Raw genomic sequence first — 17,480 nt, forward strand, 5'->3', positions numbered from 1 at the left:
CTCCTTCTTTCTCTGCTAAAGAGCTGCTAGCCACCACCTGGGACAACTTGCTTCTGGCAGCTCTGTCAGAAGTATGAGCTACTTTAAACTAGAGGGAGGTGAAAGCCTCTCTGACTAACCAGAGAGATCAAGGCTCCAAGGACAACAGATCAACAGATCCAAGGACAAAGGAGTTGACTTTCTAAGTCAGTTATGGCTATAAAATCCCACTCTGGCTTCAGCAGGAAGGGACAGGGAAGGATCAGAGAAGAAAAGGGAAGCCACAATTTAACCACTTTTAACACAATAATTTACTAACAGAGACACTGTCCACCCTCTCTGGACTAAGGGAGGGAAGTTTCTATCTCCAGATGAAAATGGCTACCAGTTTTCTGTCATAGATGAAATGATGTGGCTCCACTGTTCCCCAGAGTCCAAGTCAAGAAAAATTTCCAGTGTTTTTTACACTTTAAAAAGAAATCAAATCTGAGCTTCTTTCAGGATTTTCTATCTTTAAGTTAGTTGGAAACAAGGGACTCTAAAAATCAAGTTGACTATGCATATTTTTCACTGCAAAAAGGTGCTTGTACAGGATGAGCAGGCACTGACACTTAGTCTGTCACTCAACATGTACCCTGGGTTGGACCATGCCCTGCTTTAAAGATATTCTTATTTAATCCAATAGTCACCATATATGTTGACAGTGGTCCCACTTAAATATATTATGGACAGTAGAAAACAGATTTGTGAGTCTGAGTTTGTGCATCTAGCTTTATTCTGATCACTTAGGCTACCTAGGGGGCTCACTTAGTTCTTTTCTATGCACAGACTTTAGCATCAGAGACACAAAATAAGGTTCTTATTGCTGACCTCTTCTATACTAAGATCACAGAGCTAAATGTCATGCACATCTTCGAATAGTTGCCTAGTTCAGTAGCTTGGCATGTGGAGTGTAGGTAGCCCAGACTAACCATTCATGTTCTTTGCACTCCAACTCCAGAGCCCATAAGCCCTTCTCCAGCCCCAAATCACAGAAAATAATGAGATAAGAGTTGTTATAATTGAGTCAAGGTTTTAGAAGGGGCTCATTGGGTGAGAGTTTAGAAACTGGGTCAGAGAGAAACTGCTCAGAATGATGATGACATCTCCACAGGATGCTGGTAGATGGGCAGAGACAGAATAGAATAGAATGTGAGATATTCCAGAGTCCAGATGACATGTTGGCCTCTAAGATCCAGGCCTGCCTTCCAAGGAGCAATACCTGTTGAGGTCTCCAGTGTTTGTTTCAACTGGGTTGGTGGAGACTGAGTTTGGTGAAGAGACCATTCAGCAGTGCCAGTCCCTTTCAGAGGTGAGGGAGAGCCCGATCATAGGTTGCCTCTGGCAGTACCAGTACCCTCTTTTCCCCCAGCCCTGGCTCGATAGCCCACACTCACCTCTCCACCCAGCTCTTATAGCTGGGGATGTCCTTGGCATAGAGCAGCTTGTTGGAGGGCGAGTCCTTGCCCAGTCGGTGTTCTGATGTGGAGCAGGAGTCCATGAAGGTCTGTGCCACCACAGACAGGCAGGCATCCGTGATGCTGTTCTTATGGATGTCAAACACAAATTGAGGATTCTTGATCATGTTTACCCAAAACCTCAGTGGCAGGCTGTGTGGAAGGAAGAGCAAGAATTAGGGTTGGAGTGTGGACATGAAGGGCTGCAGCTCTGCTCAGAGAGTGCTCTAGAGAGAAAAGATGCAGGACTGGCTGTTCTTGAGAATATTTTTCTATGCCACCAACTATTTTCCAGCAAAGGAAGAACCAACAAGGATGGATGGTACTACATACTAGAGAGGGGCTAGATACCCACTTTGAGGTTGCAGTTCTCCCAGATGTATGTTAGAGAGTGGAATATTGGACTATGAGGTCCCCATATATTCCCCAGTCCTCATTCCTACACATTGGGGTTAAATGCAACCTGTAAGTTCAGTAGCAGACCTTAGTTTTTGTGCCTCCCTCTCTCTAATATCCACTGCACAACTCCAAGAAGTTCCACCCTTCCTTGCTCCCTGAGAGCAGTTTATTCCCACACAGCGACAGTGTCAACCTTAAGCAACTAATTTCTCTAAGCTAACATGTCAAAATATACTCCTTTTCCCATCCTTCCCTGAACCTGTATACACCCCCTTACCTTTCCTTTTTTTCTTGTTAACCCCTAATTTATACCACAAGCTTCATTAACAGTCAAAGGAACACTCAGAGTTCTCTAAAAATACTCTATGTCCTGGAGAGTCCATAGAGAAGATACACATATAGTTTAGCCCTCAAGTTGAGAACTGAAGGAGCTGGTACCCCCAAAGATCAGCAGAGACCCAGGTAGGACAAAGGCAAGAACTTGTAAGTCCACTAAATGCCTGGAAAGTGCTCATATAGGGGTGGTCTGGGGATGCAGAGAAGTGCACCTGTTCTTGAGGTCCAACTTTAAATGTGGACAGTGGTGAATAGTGTTTCAGGAAGAGGATTTGGGTAACAAAGACAAAAAGAAAAAAAGAGAAGACAAATTGCTGAAGGATGGTTAAAGGCAATGTTGTCTATCACCAGAGCATTCTTAGGGAATCAAGGGAACTCTACCTACTGATCCCTGATATCCCCCCATAAGTCCTCACTCATGCATTGATTCTCGGAGACTATGATATCCAGCAAACCAATATAAAATGCAAGCCATCTGACCACAGCTGCATGGACATCAACCAGGTGTAAGGTTCTGCAGTCTAGTTCAGTTGATCAAAATATCCTTACGTTTCTGAATAAAAGCCCTAACCATGGCTCTTATTCACAGTCTTTAATGTTCATTCATTCATTCTTTACACATCTCACTCATTCCAGTTCAAGCTCAGGGTTCAGCCACCTGGGGAACCCAGGCTGGTAGCCTCAGGTGCTAAGTGGCTCTTACCCTGCACAGGATATCTTTATAAGTCAGCACATATGGCACACCCACACTCACTCCCCCTAGGACAACTGAGTCACACCAATGTTCCTCTCATGCACATCTTGGGGAGGAAGCAGGAGTCCCTAAGAAAAGCCACCCAGACACAGAAAAAGAGCAAACTGTACAAACAACAACGGCTGTTTTTCTCATCAACACTATTAAGAAACAAGTTGAAGCAAATGATGTTCCAGGACCTGCTGTTCTTTACTGAGTTGTTCTGCAACTTCCATCCAGCCTGATGAGATGCATGGGAGAAGCCAGGATACACCAAGAGAATATTCTCTTATTTCTCACCCTCTGGCCCATTCTCTTTGCCTCCTGCCTGCCATTTGTCCTGATGTTTATTGTCATAGTGGCTCTGACTTCACTGTGGGTGATAGTTACAATCGTCCTCTGTGTCAGGTTTGCCTCATAGAATTTAAACCCTTTGACCCTATTTCAATAAATGGTTGGAAGACACTGACCCTGGGTCTATCTCCTTACAGCCTGTAATACATTCAAAGGAACATATAGAGTGAGGCCTCATATTCACAACTGCTAATCAACCTACTAGAAAGGAGCAAGGAGCTAGAGCAATAGTTTAGCAGGTAAAATGCTTGCCTTGCACATGGCTGACCCGGTTTCAACCCTCAGTATAAAATATGGCCCAGTAAATGTGCCCTGAAGTGATTTCTGAGTATAAAGCCAGGAGTAAGCCCTCAGCACCACTGGTAAGGAAAGAAAAGAAAAGGAAAGGAAAGGAAAGGGAAGGGAAGGGAAGGGAAGGGAAGGGAAGGGAAGGGAAGGGAAGGGAAGGGAAGGGAAGGGAAGGGAAGGGAAGGGAAGGGAAGGGAAGGGAAGGGACTGGAAGGGAAGAAACTGAAAGGGAAGGGAAGGGAAGGGACTGGAAGGGAAGGGAAGGGACGGGAAGGGAAGGGAAGGGAAGGGAAGGGAAGGGACGGGAAGGGAAGGGAAAGGAAGGGAAGGGAAGGGAAGGGAAGGGAAGGGAAGGGAAGGGAAGGGACTGGAAGGGAAGGGAAAGGAAGGGAAGGGAAGGGAAGGGACTGGAAGGGAAGGGAAAGGAAGGGAAGGGAAGGGAAGGGAAGGGAAGGAAGGGAAGGAAGGGAAGGGAAGGGAAGGGAAGGGAAGGGAAGGGAAGGGAAGGGAAGGAAGGGAAGGGAAGGGAAGGGAAGGGAAGGAAGGGAAGGAAGGGAAGGGAAGGGAAGGGAAGGGAAGGGAAGGGAGGGAAGGGAAGGGAAGGGAAGGGAAGGGAAGGGAGCCAGGGAAGAACTCTACCAACCATGCAGGTAGCAATCCTCCATGAACACCTTCTTATTTGCAGAAGCCCCATCCTAAAAAGGAACTGAAAAACATGCCTAAGGGGCACTGGAACTTTTCCCCAGTTCTCCTTCTCTTTATGCCAGTTGTGCTGACAGATGGACGTCAAACAAGGCAGCCTTGCACCTCCCCAAATCTCTGGCCTAATGAAATATTAGCATATTATTAACATTAGTGGTGGCGCTAATCTCTGGTTGATTACAGCCACTCAGGCTAAATGAGCAGGAGGTTTATTTCCAAGAGGAAAATGGACAAGTGAAGGAAGGGTTGAAAGAGAGTGAGCACAACTTTGAACTGAAAAAAACAAAACAAAACAAAACAATCTCTATCAACTCAATCCAATATCCATTCAAGTCAATAAATTTAGATGACAACATGCTTTTGAGTCCATATGCAGATCTCATTATCCGCTTGCCTGGACAGCAGGGCCAGGGCAGTTCTTTGGTGACAAAACCCGAACCAGGCACTGGTGTGTCCTCCTGGCTAATCTGTTTTTAAGCTGGGGATATTCCCCCATATTCTGAACATCAGAAAGGGTATATGTGGAAGATGATTCTGCTCCTATCCCAAAGACTTGAAAAGAAGTGTTCTTATGTCAGCAGAAGGTAAGAAATAAAACTAAATGCTTTAGATACCATTCCAGGCAAGAGTATTTGAATGGATGGTATGGGTATGAAGGGGTTTTGCAAAACTTGTTCTCTGCTGCTGGGATTAGAGAAGATCTGGGCTGAGCCATTCTTGTATTCTGAAGGTGTCAAGGTGAGCAAGAGTCAGTAAGAAGATTGAGTAGGCATGGAACTAACCCCTCAGATAGCTCTGTTGAACAAGCTTAAGAGCTGGGGAGACTTTAAGCAGCCTTCTTCTGAGGCAGGCATTGGGAGCACTGATTTATAATGCCTCTCAAAAATGGTGGCCAAATGAAACCCAGTGTTGGTACATAAAATATAAAACCAGATTCAACAATGAACAGATTCTTAACTTTAAGAAGGTTGGAAGAATTCACAATGAAAATATTTTCTCACAAAAGATTAAGATGAAAGACTGCCTGGTTCTTCAGTTCCAGAGTTCTCAATTGCTGGAGAGAGAATAATTTTCTTGGGTAAAGAAAATGAGAAGCCAAGCACAGGCCATTAAATAATACCTTAGTACCTCAGGCTGGCTTCTGCTTGGATGCATGTTTGTGAGTTTAGAGCTGGTAATCAGCATGTTGGGCTATCCCTAACATCATGACAGTCCTACAAGTTGACAGGTTTTGGACATCTGGAGCCTATGATGGCTTGGTAGTATGATCTGTTGTAGAACCACCTGGGACAGAGACCATTGAAAAGCAATGGGGAGGCAATTCTGGAACTGGTGGGACTAAATACAAGCCAGCCTTGCCTGGAGTAAAATGCTCAAATAGGGATCATCTTGGTTCTGTACAAGGCTCCACATCAAGTACCAAATACTGATGTCTGACTTTGCAGTGTCAACAAGAAATACAGCTTACACCCAAACAAAGGCATAGGGTAGCATTTATTTTAAGAGAGAAGAACCATATTGAAGTCTGAAAGTGCTGGTTAAGACTTAGGGATCCCAATTGTCCTGAAGACACACAAAGTATGTGTGTATCTTTGGAAAAGAGGTTCCTGGGTAAGGAAGACCAGTGTTTCCTGAATCAAACATAAATTACCCTGGGAAAACCAGCAAAATTGTACAGTGTGTGAGGTGATTCCCTTATATACTGTCTGGAGACTATCCCTGGCTTCATCTATGTTTCCCCAAGTCCTGCCTAGAGTATCCCTGACTTCAAACGCAGGAGTAAGCCTTCAGTAACACTGGGTGCTGCTCCAAAACAAACAAATTAAAGACCAATAAATATTATCATGGTTCTCTTAGATGACTAGTTCATGTAAAACTATGTGCCAAAAAAGAAAAAAAATGCTCAAAATTGGTTTAAAAGAACAATAGTAGCTCTTCTGAAGATCATTTTCTCTTGTAATAATGTATGCACAGGTAATAGCCATATCTTCAGCTGACCAAGCTCCCTTGGAACCAAGATACATCTATGTATGAAACCAAGAAAACTAAACAGACTCTATTCTGGAGTAAGAATTCTCACAACAGAGAAGATATGATATCACCACTAGTTTACCTTAAAAGGAATATTTCAAACATCACTAGTCATGTTTATCCTGTCTTTCTCCTCATTTGCCCAAGATCCTAACCTCACAAAAAGGTCCCAAGACAGAAGAGACAGATTTGAGCCTTGTCTCCTGTCTTCTTGTTGGTTGGCCTCACAATAAAGCCTCTAACTTTTTGAAAAGTCAGTGCCATCATTTTTGCTTCTATGAACCTAGACAGTAAGATTGTTTTTGCTCAGTAACAGATGAGCTTCAAATCTTAACTTAACTAATAAATGTTGCTCTTCTGCAATTCTGTTCGCACAAGTACATCTTTTGTCACTACATTTATTTTGTCCCAAGAGCCCCCTGTATTTTACCCTTCCATGTCAGCTCACTAATGACTGAGCTAAGTCTGATGATCTCTGTCTTCAAGGTTTTGCATAATGTCAAGTGAACCCAAGGTTCCAGGATATAAGGGATATAAGTTGCATTACTGGGCATATTATATTTGTTTATTCCTTTGAGAGAAAAGTAAGATATAATACCAGAGAGTCAATATAGGGGCGCATGCTGCCAACTGCAGTTTAATTCCCAGCACCACATATGGCCCCCCAAGCACTGCCAGGAGTGGTTCAAACCCACTCTCTGAGAGAGAAAAAGAAAGAAAGAAAGAAAGAAAGAAAGAAAGAAAGAAAGAAAGAAAGAAAGAAAGAAAGAAAGAAAGAAAGAAAGAAAGAAGAAAGAAAAGAAAGAAAGAAAGAAGAAAGAAAGAAGAAAGAAGAAAGAGAGAAAGAGAGAAAGAGAAGGAGAGAACGAGAGAAAGAGAGAGAGAGAGAGAGAGAAAGAGAGAAAGAGAGAAAGAGAAAGAAAGAAAGAAAGAAAGAAAGAAACAAAGACAGAAAGACAGAAAGAAAGAAAAGAAAGAAAAGAAAGATAAGAAAGAAAGAAAGAAAGAAAGAAAGAAAGAAAGAAAGAAAGAAGAAAGAGGGAGGGAGGGAGGGAAGGAGGGAGGGAGGGAGGAAGGAAGGAAGGAAGGAAGGAAGGAAGGAAGGAAGGAAGGATGGAAGGAAGGAAGGAAGGAAGGAAGGAAAGAAGGAAGGAAGGAAGGAAGGAAGGAAAGAAAGAAGGAAGGAAGGAAGGAAGGAAGGAAAGAAGAAGGAAGGAAGGAACGAAAGAAGGAAGGAAGGGAGGAAAGAAGGAAGGAAGGGAAAGAAAGAAGGAAGGAAGGGAAAGAAGAAAGGAAGGAAGAAAAAGAGAAAAGAAAAGACGGTATCTTTGACCAGAGGGAAGTTGAACAAAATAAGATAAAGGTTGAGAGGCCCAGAAAATGCCTGTCCATTTCCTGTTGATGACCATGCACTAAGGCTTGCTTCCTTCTCCCAACGGCCTGCAGCCTCCACCAAGGACTAGGGGTTGGTTCTTCCTTTCACCTGCCAGATCTGTACACCATCACTCACCAGTTGCTTTTCCAAGTATGGCGAACATGTGGGTCGTGAATGCCATGCTTATCAGCCTGTTCATCCAGGAAGTCAAACATGTACTTGATAGCCAGAGGTAGGGCAGAGCCACGGTGTGCTGTGCTGAAGATGGTTTCAAAAAGGTCATCCACAAACTTCTGCAATGTGCCCTGGGGAAGCAGGACAGGTGGAGACACAGTTGGTCCCAAGGAGTTCTAAGGATGGGTTTTAGTTATCAGCCTGACTCAAGTGGCTGGGGAGGACCGAATCCAGCCCAGCTGGCCTGCTGAAGTGAAACTGGGTCATTGTATGTGCTCAAGTTCCCCCTCCCTTTCATCTGTTTCTAACAGTTCTAAATCTCCTCTGCTGGTGGAAAGCAGATCTAACACTGACGACTGGACCTGGCTGTCTTCATCTGACAACAGCACAGCTCAGTTTAACACCCTTTGGCGGTGTTATTTTAGCACTTTTCACAAATGCTAATGAACACCTCCCTCGGTCAGAGCGGACAAACACAATCTGCTGCTTGGGCACGGGCATTAGTCACACCAGCTAATGAACAGCTACTGATGGGGCCTGGAGGAGAGCAGAGCAGAGCCCGGCCTCGGGCGTGGAAGACACCACAGGCAGGCAATGTCCTCAGAACCGGCATTAAAAATGGTGCCTAGAAAGTCATAGTGGGAGTCCCAATTTGCCTCACGAAGGATGTCTGTGACATCGCAGTGAAGGAGAGACTCTTCCTTAAAGCCACACAGAAGTGTGTGAGCAAAAATAGTCCCTGAGTTTATTTTGATTTGTTTTAAATTTGGGAGCCACATTTGACAGTGCTCGGGCTTACTTGTGGTTCTGTGTTGAGGGATCATTCCTGGTGGGGCTTTAGGGAACCATATGGGGTTCTAGGGGTTAAATCCAGGTTGGCTACAGGCAGGGCAGGTACCCTACACACTGTATTGTCTTTCCAGCTCCTAGAGTCCCAGACTTTGGGAAAGGACCTGGATGAGAGGGGAGCACACAAATGGGTTTGCCCAGAGCTGGGTTGACAAGTTTGAGATTCTTCACAGGGACAGATATCAAGTATCTGTTGTGGGTGAACAAAAAACAGATGACCTGCATGAATTGAAGGGATCTGCCAGCTCTGACATTCCTAGAAGGTAAGGAAGTATGATCTAAGGAAGGGGGTACGATCCTGTCCAACTCCACTGCATACAGTACCTTGGTGGCCAGCAGCCTTGTCAGGTAGATCTCAGACACCATCTTGCTCCCCCGGTCACCCTCCTTCTGGTCCCCATGTTCGTGGTTCTTGACCAGGTGCCACATCTTGACTCCACTCTCCAGGTCAGGGGTGATCATGGGAGTGCGTGAGCGGAGACTGTCAGGACTGCCCGTGTACCGGATCATGTTTTCTGCAATCAAAAGCATTGCCCCCATAAGGGTGAGGTCACTGTTGCCTCTAGCTACATCCTCACAGCCCAGTCAGGACCATCTAGTCCTTCCTGCCATGTGTTGATTCTGACCCCTTGACTGGGCTCAGTCTGTTCCTTGGACCTCAAGTGTCCTTCTCATCACTTCTAGGAAAGTCAAGCTACTATTTGACCCCTTTGGGTTCATTTTTCTTCTTTTTCTTGCCTTTTTTCAGCCCTTAGCTATTCCATTTGTAAAAATATAAGCTAACTTTTTTGTTTTCTTTATTTTTTTGGTTTTGGGGCCATACCCAGGGTACTCAGTGGTTACTCCTGGCTCTTTACTCTGAAATCACTCCTGATAGTCTCATGGGACCATATGGGATGCCAGGGATTGAAGCTGGGTGTCTTGGGCTAGCTTTTGGGAACCTGGGTCTGTCCTGGGTTGGCCACCTGCAAGGCAAATGCCCTACTACTGTGCTATCACTCTAGCCCTAGAAAATCCTTTGTTGTTGTTTATTGTTGTTGTTGTTGTTGTTTTGGGGGCCACTCCTGACAGCACTCTGGTGTCAATTCTGGTTCTGCACTCAAAGATCACTTCTGGCATGATCAGAAGACCATATGGGATACCAAGGATCAAACACAGATTGGCTGCATGCAAGGCAAATGCCCTACGAGCTATATTATCACTCTGTCCCCAGAGCTCACTTTTTCTGAGAGAGGTGGTACTTCTGGTTCTGCTTGTGTTCAGGGTGATACCCCTAACTATAATCAGGAAACCCTACTGATACTGAGAATCAGTGATGGCCACATTCAAGGCAAGTTCCTTACCCCTGTACTTGCTCCAGGCTCTGAATGTGCACTTTTTGGTATAATCTTCCCCTTAAGTTTCACATGTCTGGTCTCAGGACTGTTCTGAACATCCATTGAGGTAGAGGGTGAATCAAGATCCTTGTCCTCCTTCATGATTAATGACTACCTTGTCTTCTACCTTCTTTCACTCTCCCCTCTGGCCAGTACCAATTTTCCCATTTATGGGCCAAAATATGAGTGTGGTGAGTCGAATGCAGAGCAGAAAAAGATGAAAGTTCAACTGTGTGTGAGTGCCTATGTATTTATGTTTTCCGAAAGATAATCTCATGCTTCTCTGGAGAGCTGAGTCTCGTGGGAGAGAGACAGCTGGTCTCCAGGTGCACAGAGGGGATATAGAGTTTATCTCTACACCTACAGCCTCCAGTCACACCCAGCACCCTGTCCTCCACCTCTGAGCATCTGAGACCCAGAGCTAGGCCTCCCTCAACTGCTTTATCACAGTTTGACCTTTACCTGTTGTTTAGCCTTGGTGCATGGAGCCATAATTGGCTCATCTGCATAATAGGGGGAAATAATTATTATTTAATTCATAGTATTTTCAAGCACATGACATACAATTATAGATCTCACAAACATGAAAGTGTCTTAGAAGCATCAGGAACTTGTGAAGGTGACATTTACGTCTTGCTCTTGGGGATGATCTTCTGCATCACTATTTCTGAATGATTCTCAGTTGAGCTTTCTTCTCTGGTCTATGGGTCACCACTCACCACCCCCACTATTTCACATAATGAGCCTCTGTGGACTCACCATATTTACTTGCAGACGTCCTGGACACTGTGGAGTTGTTCACAGCATTATATGCAGTCACCTGCTTGGATACTAAAGCTACCACAGAACCATCCGGCACCTACAGGAAAAAAAATTTTTGTGGGTCTGGACTCTCTAGAAGCAGAACAAATCCACCATGAGCCCAGTTTTATGGAGACTAGCAGAGGCTCAAAGGAAAACAAAAAAATTTTGGAGGATGTGAACTTTTTCTTTCACCCAGAAAGATAGATCTCAATAGCATCCTACCCCTGGGGCTCTATTGCAAAAATTCTAAGAAGAATCCTTTGCTCACATCTTCTATTCCCATGTTTCCAGGGAGAACATCTAGCCTTCAAGTCTAAGGATCTTCCAAACATGGAACTTTGCTTGGGTACCCTGCAGGAAGCACTCACTCCAGCCTTAAGTCTCCAAAGAGATGAGAAGAAGGGACGTCTGTATCCCGGGGGCCACATTGAACAGGCAGTGCTAGTGAGGAATGACCTAAGTCCACATAGTATCTAGCCCCAAGAAGTTGTATCATTCAAGGACTGGGACTTCAACCTCTGCCCTTTCCTCTTGTGCCTTCACCTTACCTGGTAATGGGCCACGGTGTTCAATCTCTTCCAGTCATTCTCGATCTTAGTAGTGATGTCTTCATCCTGCAGTATCATTCTGGCCCCGCTTCCTTGTCGCCACTCTATAGGAGAGAGCAATGACCACTCAAAGTGACCCTTGAACTTCTGCATCCCCTGGGACTCCGTATGCAGATTTCTGCATAAACCCTTACAAGGACAAGTAATAGCAATTAATTCCATAAGAGGCAGGAAGTTTGGGTGCAGAGGGCCCTGAGTTCCAGGTCCAGGTCATCTAACCAACCACAGAAATAGTGATGTCTTCCCAGTCTGGTAAGCAGCCACATCTACTTATTCGCTGCATGAACAAGCAGAAAAAGGTTTTTAAAGAAGTGCTAAGCTTTCACGAGGGGGCACCAGCCTAGCACACTCTCCTTTCCAAAATGTAAGTTTGGGAAGCTGATATGACCAACACTATGGGTTCACACACTATGCACCCTATTGTGTACATATAAGCAGGTTATGTACTATACCAAAAAAGCTGGCAAGTAGGCCACCCTTGACAGGGAGACTGGTAAAAACTGGAGCGAGATCAGTGAAACCAAATATTATGCCCAGAATCAGCCCCTGTCCCACAAGGCTGGTGTGGATAAGGGCATCTTGGCAAGCCATCTGACACCTAATTATCTGACACTGTACACCCCCTCACCCCCTCCACACTCTTCTCATGGGCCCAGATCCCTACAACACATGGGCTTGCTGATGGATTCCATATGGGGGCATGGAGACTGTTTTCTATCAACCAAATCGCCAGCCTCACACATGGTACACATCATACGTCAATGGAGAAATAGACATTCCAGTCCTGAAATGTACGCACATGGAGGCCTAGGGCTGTTTCAACTCTTGTCCATATGTACCTACACAATCACGTACACAGCATTCATGAATGCACTCACGCATACATACACACACGCACTCTCTCTCTATCTCTATCTCTCTCTCTCTCTCTCTCACACACACACATACTCAGACACTCACATGAACATGGCAAAAACCAAACTTTTGAATTCAAAGGCAAATGTATTCCCATTAGAAAGGCAAGAATCTGGCTTCCAAGAGCCATGTATAGCTTGTCATCTCACAAACTTGCACACACTCCCAGCTTTGCTGGTATGGATGTCTAGCAGTCCAGTTCATCACTGCTCAAACAGCTGTGGACTTGACCTATAGTCCATGAAAACCAATTCAGATCGCATCCTTCCTTTCCTCTCCTGTCAAGGTTGAAGGTTCCATGATCAGTCACATCTCTGACAGTATACAAATATCTTCCTAGCTTGTGCATTTGGCTAGTCTGGTGGCTTAGATTAAAAACAGGTGCAAAAAAGGAGGCTGCCTGCCCTTAAAAGGAACAGAGAAACTCCTCAAATCTGGGTGTATGTCTCCAGTTCCTGAGCTTACTCAGTTTAGAGCTTTGTATTGCATGGGTCTATCCCAGGAACCAAAAGAGGAGAGCACTAGATATGCCACAGGAATCTCTGTAGTTCTCAGAGTACTCTTTAAGTGCTGTGGATGGTGTGGCTAGAATTGCAGAGATTCGGCAAGTAGGGGCATACAACTGGTTGCTGGTGTGGGGTTGTGTTATGCTGTTTTCATTTTCCATAGATATCTAGGTAAGTATAGTTTTGAGAAGTTGGGACAAAAGGGGACTGTCTCCCAATTGATTAGGCAGTTGACAGGCCACAAGTTGAACTTTGTTGAAGAGCTGCATAGGAAAAGATGGCAGGACAGAGACAATGAGAGGCATAGAAGGCAGTCAGAGTTCTGTATCATCCCACATGGGTACTGAAGAAGCAGAGGGGAGGGCCTTGTTACTAAGCTCAGGATTCAAGAGAAAGGAAGTGTCTCCCATTGAAGTGCTCATGGGACCAGCCAGGCTAGGTTTGGGAAAGATTCAGCCAAGGAACAGCTTCATGGTTTGGCATCTGTCAATTTGTCTACTTTTGGGGGTGCCATGAACTGAAATGAGCATTTCCCCTAGGGCTGCAGCAAGCATGTCCCTTTCCACAAAGCTAAGTGTGCTTATAGGGTGGGCTATGTGATAAACAGTGAATGGCAGGAACTACACTGATGGTTGGTCAGGGGCAGAGTCCACAAGAAGAAGCAACCTAGTTCTGAGTCTTACGATCTCACCAGCTCAGCTTCAGAGGGATCAGCAGGCACCAAGGAGGTAGAGGCTATTGACCTATGGCAAATATCCCAGAAAGTTAGGGATGTTCTCCTGAATACCAATCAGAGGATGGTGAGCTATACTATACTCACAGTGTACTGTTCTTTGCTTACAGGTCTCACAAACCTGTTATTTTTGTTGCCTCTTATATAGAAAAGTTGTGGGGGTTTTTTCCCTTAGAAAGGTAAAAACGTGAATTTCTCGGGTATGGGCAGCTTTATCTTGGGACTTCTTTGAAGGATGCCTTAGGCAGCTCTCCAAACTATGCCCGGATGGAGAAGCAAGTATGCTGCACAGCAGACAGGTAGGGTCATTTATGAGAGTAAACAATGAAAACTCAGTCATAAAACTCTCTTCCCTGCAGGCCTAGTATCCTTACTTACTGGCCAGGATAATCCTTCCCTTCCAGGTTACCCCTGTTCCTTCCTCTCCTAAAACTACTCAACAAACCAACCATAGCCTCTATTTGCTCCAGATATATGTGGAATGTCTTGAGAAAAATCTAAATGTGGATATGAGCTGAGCCTTATAGAATTGTCCTGTTCTATACCATAATCTCCTTAAAGGTGAGCTAGTCAGGGAGTATGATTGAGTTAGAAAAGACTAAACTCAGGGCCAGCGATAGCACAGTGGGCAGGGTACTTGCCTTGCATGCAGCTGACCCAGGTTTAATCCTGAACATCCTATATGGTCCTCCAAGCCTGCCAGGAGTAATCCCTGGGTGCCACCATGTGTGTCCTTCCCACCAAAATATGAAGAAAAAAATAAAAGCTAAAGTCAAAGGGCAAAGCAGCTGGCTATTTTCATCCCAGGAGCAATACTTTCCCCAACCTGCATATTTGGGCTTGTGAAATTCAGCTCCCAAATTCCAGGAACAGGCTGGGCCAACTAGGAACTAGGCAGGCCTATAGCTTCAGAGAAGGGCAGTGGCCTGGTCTCCTTGGCAGCAGCATATGGGGCTGGGGAAAGTTAGCCTGAGGAGACCCTGAGCAAGGAGAGATCTAATACTGTGCTCTGTGTATTGTTGCATAGCCAACACAGGCTTACTTTTAATAACAATAATGAAAATCAATGGAGCCCAGTGGAGCATTCTTTATACTAGACAGGCTCCTTCTGTCTGGCCTAAAAGAACAACACTAAAAATATCTTTTTAGCGCGCATACCTTGCTAGTATGAAAACAACCTTTTTAGAGCAGTGGAGAGGCAAGGTGACCTTTTAGCCAATGGCCAGCATCCCTGCCCAGCCTTCCTAGACACCTGTCATCTGCTCTCAGGGCACAGTATGGAACTTAAAGATATCTCAAGGCTCCAAGTGATATTCTGAAGTTTCTGAGCTTTGAATCTCTATGAAGCCTGTATTGGTAGCTTCATAAACTTGTCCATGATCAGGACATCTGCCATCCCACTGGGGAGAAGGTTGTATTTCCTGTCAATTCCAGGGGGAGAACCCAGACACAGAAGTCTAAGGCTCCACTCACTCATTCCTTCCCAAGTGCATCATCCCAAGTGCTGCCAGGGTGCCAATTGTTATGCCAGCATGACACTGGACAGAATTCAACAAGGCAACTCTAGAGCACAATGCCCTCATCATGGAAGTGCTCCCTGAGTGGAGACAATACAAAATCCAAAGCCCACATGATCTGAGCTAGACAGGAGGGAGATTGAAGTAGTCAGAAGAGGCTACCAACACTGAATTCTAAAGGTCTAGGAGACATGTGCCTGCTTAAATAAGAAAAATGGGCATTCTGGTCTAAAGGAGCCAATTGTGAGATATTGGGATATGGTCCATTAGTATGACTTTTTATGGAAGAAAGCAGAGATGAAGGATGAAGGGGCTCAAGAAAGTCAGGAACCACAGTTTGAAAGCTAGAGAATGCCATGCTTAGGCTTCTGGGGGTAGATCTATGAGCCTCAGAGATAACATGTGGATCAGAGAGGGAGGAAAGCACCAGAGGGATGAGGAGGAGGCAGGGACCTGTAGGCAACTAACTTTGTCAAGGTACATGGGTAAGAGTTGAGCTGAGGTCAGGGATGAAGGGATGTGCCAGAAGTAGACAGGACAGAGACTGAGGAGTTTCTGGACAAGAGAATGAGGAGTAGCAGCCCTCCCTTCCCTTGCTTGTGAGAGGAAGTTTGGGGACAGTGGGAATGATGTTGAAAAGAAGCAGGGGTTTATTTCTAGCCTCTGATGGGAGGAGATCCTGGCTCAGAGCACATCCCTCTCCTTCTTCCTAAGACTCCCTCCCCCATAAAATCAGGAGGTGTTATGTTCAGAGACAACTTTATCCTAGGAGCACATTCTCCCAGTTAGGGCATAGCTTCTCATCAGCTGTAATCCCCCTGATATGTGTGTTTAAGTGTGTGTGTATGTGTGTGCTCACACAGGCAGGGCCGTATACATAGGTGTGCACCTATATATACACATGCAAGCATATGCATATGTTCATTTTTGCAAGTACTTCATTTTATTCCAGGGACCCTCAGGACTCTGTAACAACTCCCTCACCTCCCACTCCCATCTCTCTCCCATTTAAGAAGTTAACTAGGAGAGACTGACATAGTGAGGAGTCAGAATGAAGAAGACTTACACACCAGATTTCATTCTGCTACTCATTTAAGAGAGAAAGGCTAAGAGCTTCATGGAGAGTCAGGATGGGGAACATACTGGCTGGTTATAACTAGCTGGGCCAACCTGCATGATCCCTGGGAACCCCACCTGATCCCAGGCTACTTTTCCTCACTAAAAAAAAACAACAAAGAGAATTTCATTTCAAGGGTACCCACTAACCCTGCCCAGGGCCACTCTTCTTCCACCTACCAGACTCCCAAAAGAAAGTTGAAAAGAGAAAATAACTCACTCTTGAATACCTGCCAGAGGGTCTCAGAGAACACTGGCAGAGCCAGCTCATGTTATGCCTCTATCATGCTCTAGCATGTTCTAGGGCAGTGGTCGGCAAACCGGCAACCTGTGTGCGGGTCGTTAGCCACATGTGGCTCTTTACACTTTTAATTTGGCTCTGCTGTGTGTCGGGTGGCTGCTCCAGGAGTCAGGGCTCTGCTCCTAGCCTCTGTCGGTGCACGGCCTGTGTGGCTCTCAAAATAAATTTCAATCGTGGTTTTGGCAAGATTTGGCTCAGTTGAAAATAAAGGTTGCCGACCACTGTTCCAGGGACAAACCTCCAAAAAAGGGAAGGGGTACTGTGACGAAAACAGAGTAACACTATCAAAAGGGCTAAAAATTGGGGGGGATGTCAGAAGATAGTATAGTGGGTAGGACAGTAGGACACTTATCTTTTTTTTTTTTAAACCTACCTCCAGGACACTTATCTTGCATGCAGCCAACACAAGTTCAATTCTTGGCTTCCCATATGGTTCCCTTAGCACAACCAGGAGTGATGACTGGGCACAGAGGTGGAAGTAAGCCCTGAGCATTGCCTGCTATGATATAACTCCCTTCCCCTTCATTAACAAAAATATTTGTGCAATGTTTTAATACATAAAAAATAATAAATTGTATACTTGAAAGGCTAATTTTATGATTTTGAATTATATTTCTATTTAAAATTTAAATAATATGGAAAAGAAAGAGTAGATAGGAGAGAAAAATGAAATGATATTGATTTTACTCTAGATTAATTAATTATGATATGTACATTAGATTTTTAAGCTGTTAAAAAAAGAAATATTGGGCAAAAATAATGGTACAGTGAAATAGGGCTGCCTTATATGAAGCTGAGTTGAGTTCTATCTTGGCACCATATTTGGTCCTCTGAGCCCTGCCAGCAGTGATACATGAATGCAGAGTCAGGTATAGGCCCTGAGCATCA

At 44.9% G+C, this 17,480-nt stretch overlaps 1 protein-coding gene across 1 annotated transcript in view; it reads right to left on the reverse strand.

The window, feature by feature from the left end:
- PLXNA4 (plexin A4) overlaps positions 1-17,480 on the reverse strand; it is a 365,632-nt gene that overhangs the window by 7,856 nt on the left and 340,296 nt on the right. The window contains exons 25-29 of the mRNA XM_049774269.1: positions 11,445-11,548; positions 10,852-10,951; positions 9,041-9,231; positions 7,829-7,998; positions 1,416-1,628 (exon numbers count right to left, since the gene is read on the reverse strand). Of these exons, the coding sequence (XP_049630226.1) occupies positions 1,416-1,628; positions 7,829-7,998; positions 9,041-9,231; positions 10,852-10,951; positions 11,445-11,548 (778 nt within the window). The remainder of the gene's footprint in view (positions 1-1,415; positions 1,629-7,828; positions 7,999-9,040; positions 9,232-10,851; positions 10,952-11,444; positions 11,549-17,480) is intronic.

This window comes from Suncus etruscus, chromosome 1 (assembly GCF_024139225.1).
Source record: "Suncus etruscus isolate mSunEtr1 chromosome 1, mSunEtr1.pri.cur, whole genome shotgun sequence".
NCBI classification, from domain to species: Eukaryota; Metazoa; Chordata; class Mammalia; order Eulipotyphla; family Soricidae; genus Suncus; species Suncus etruscus.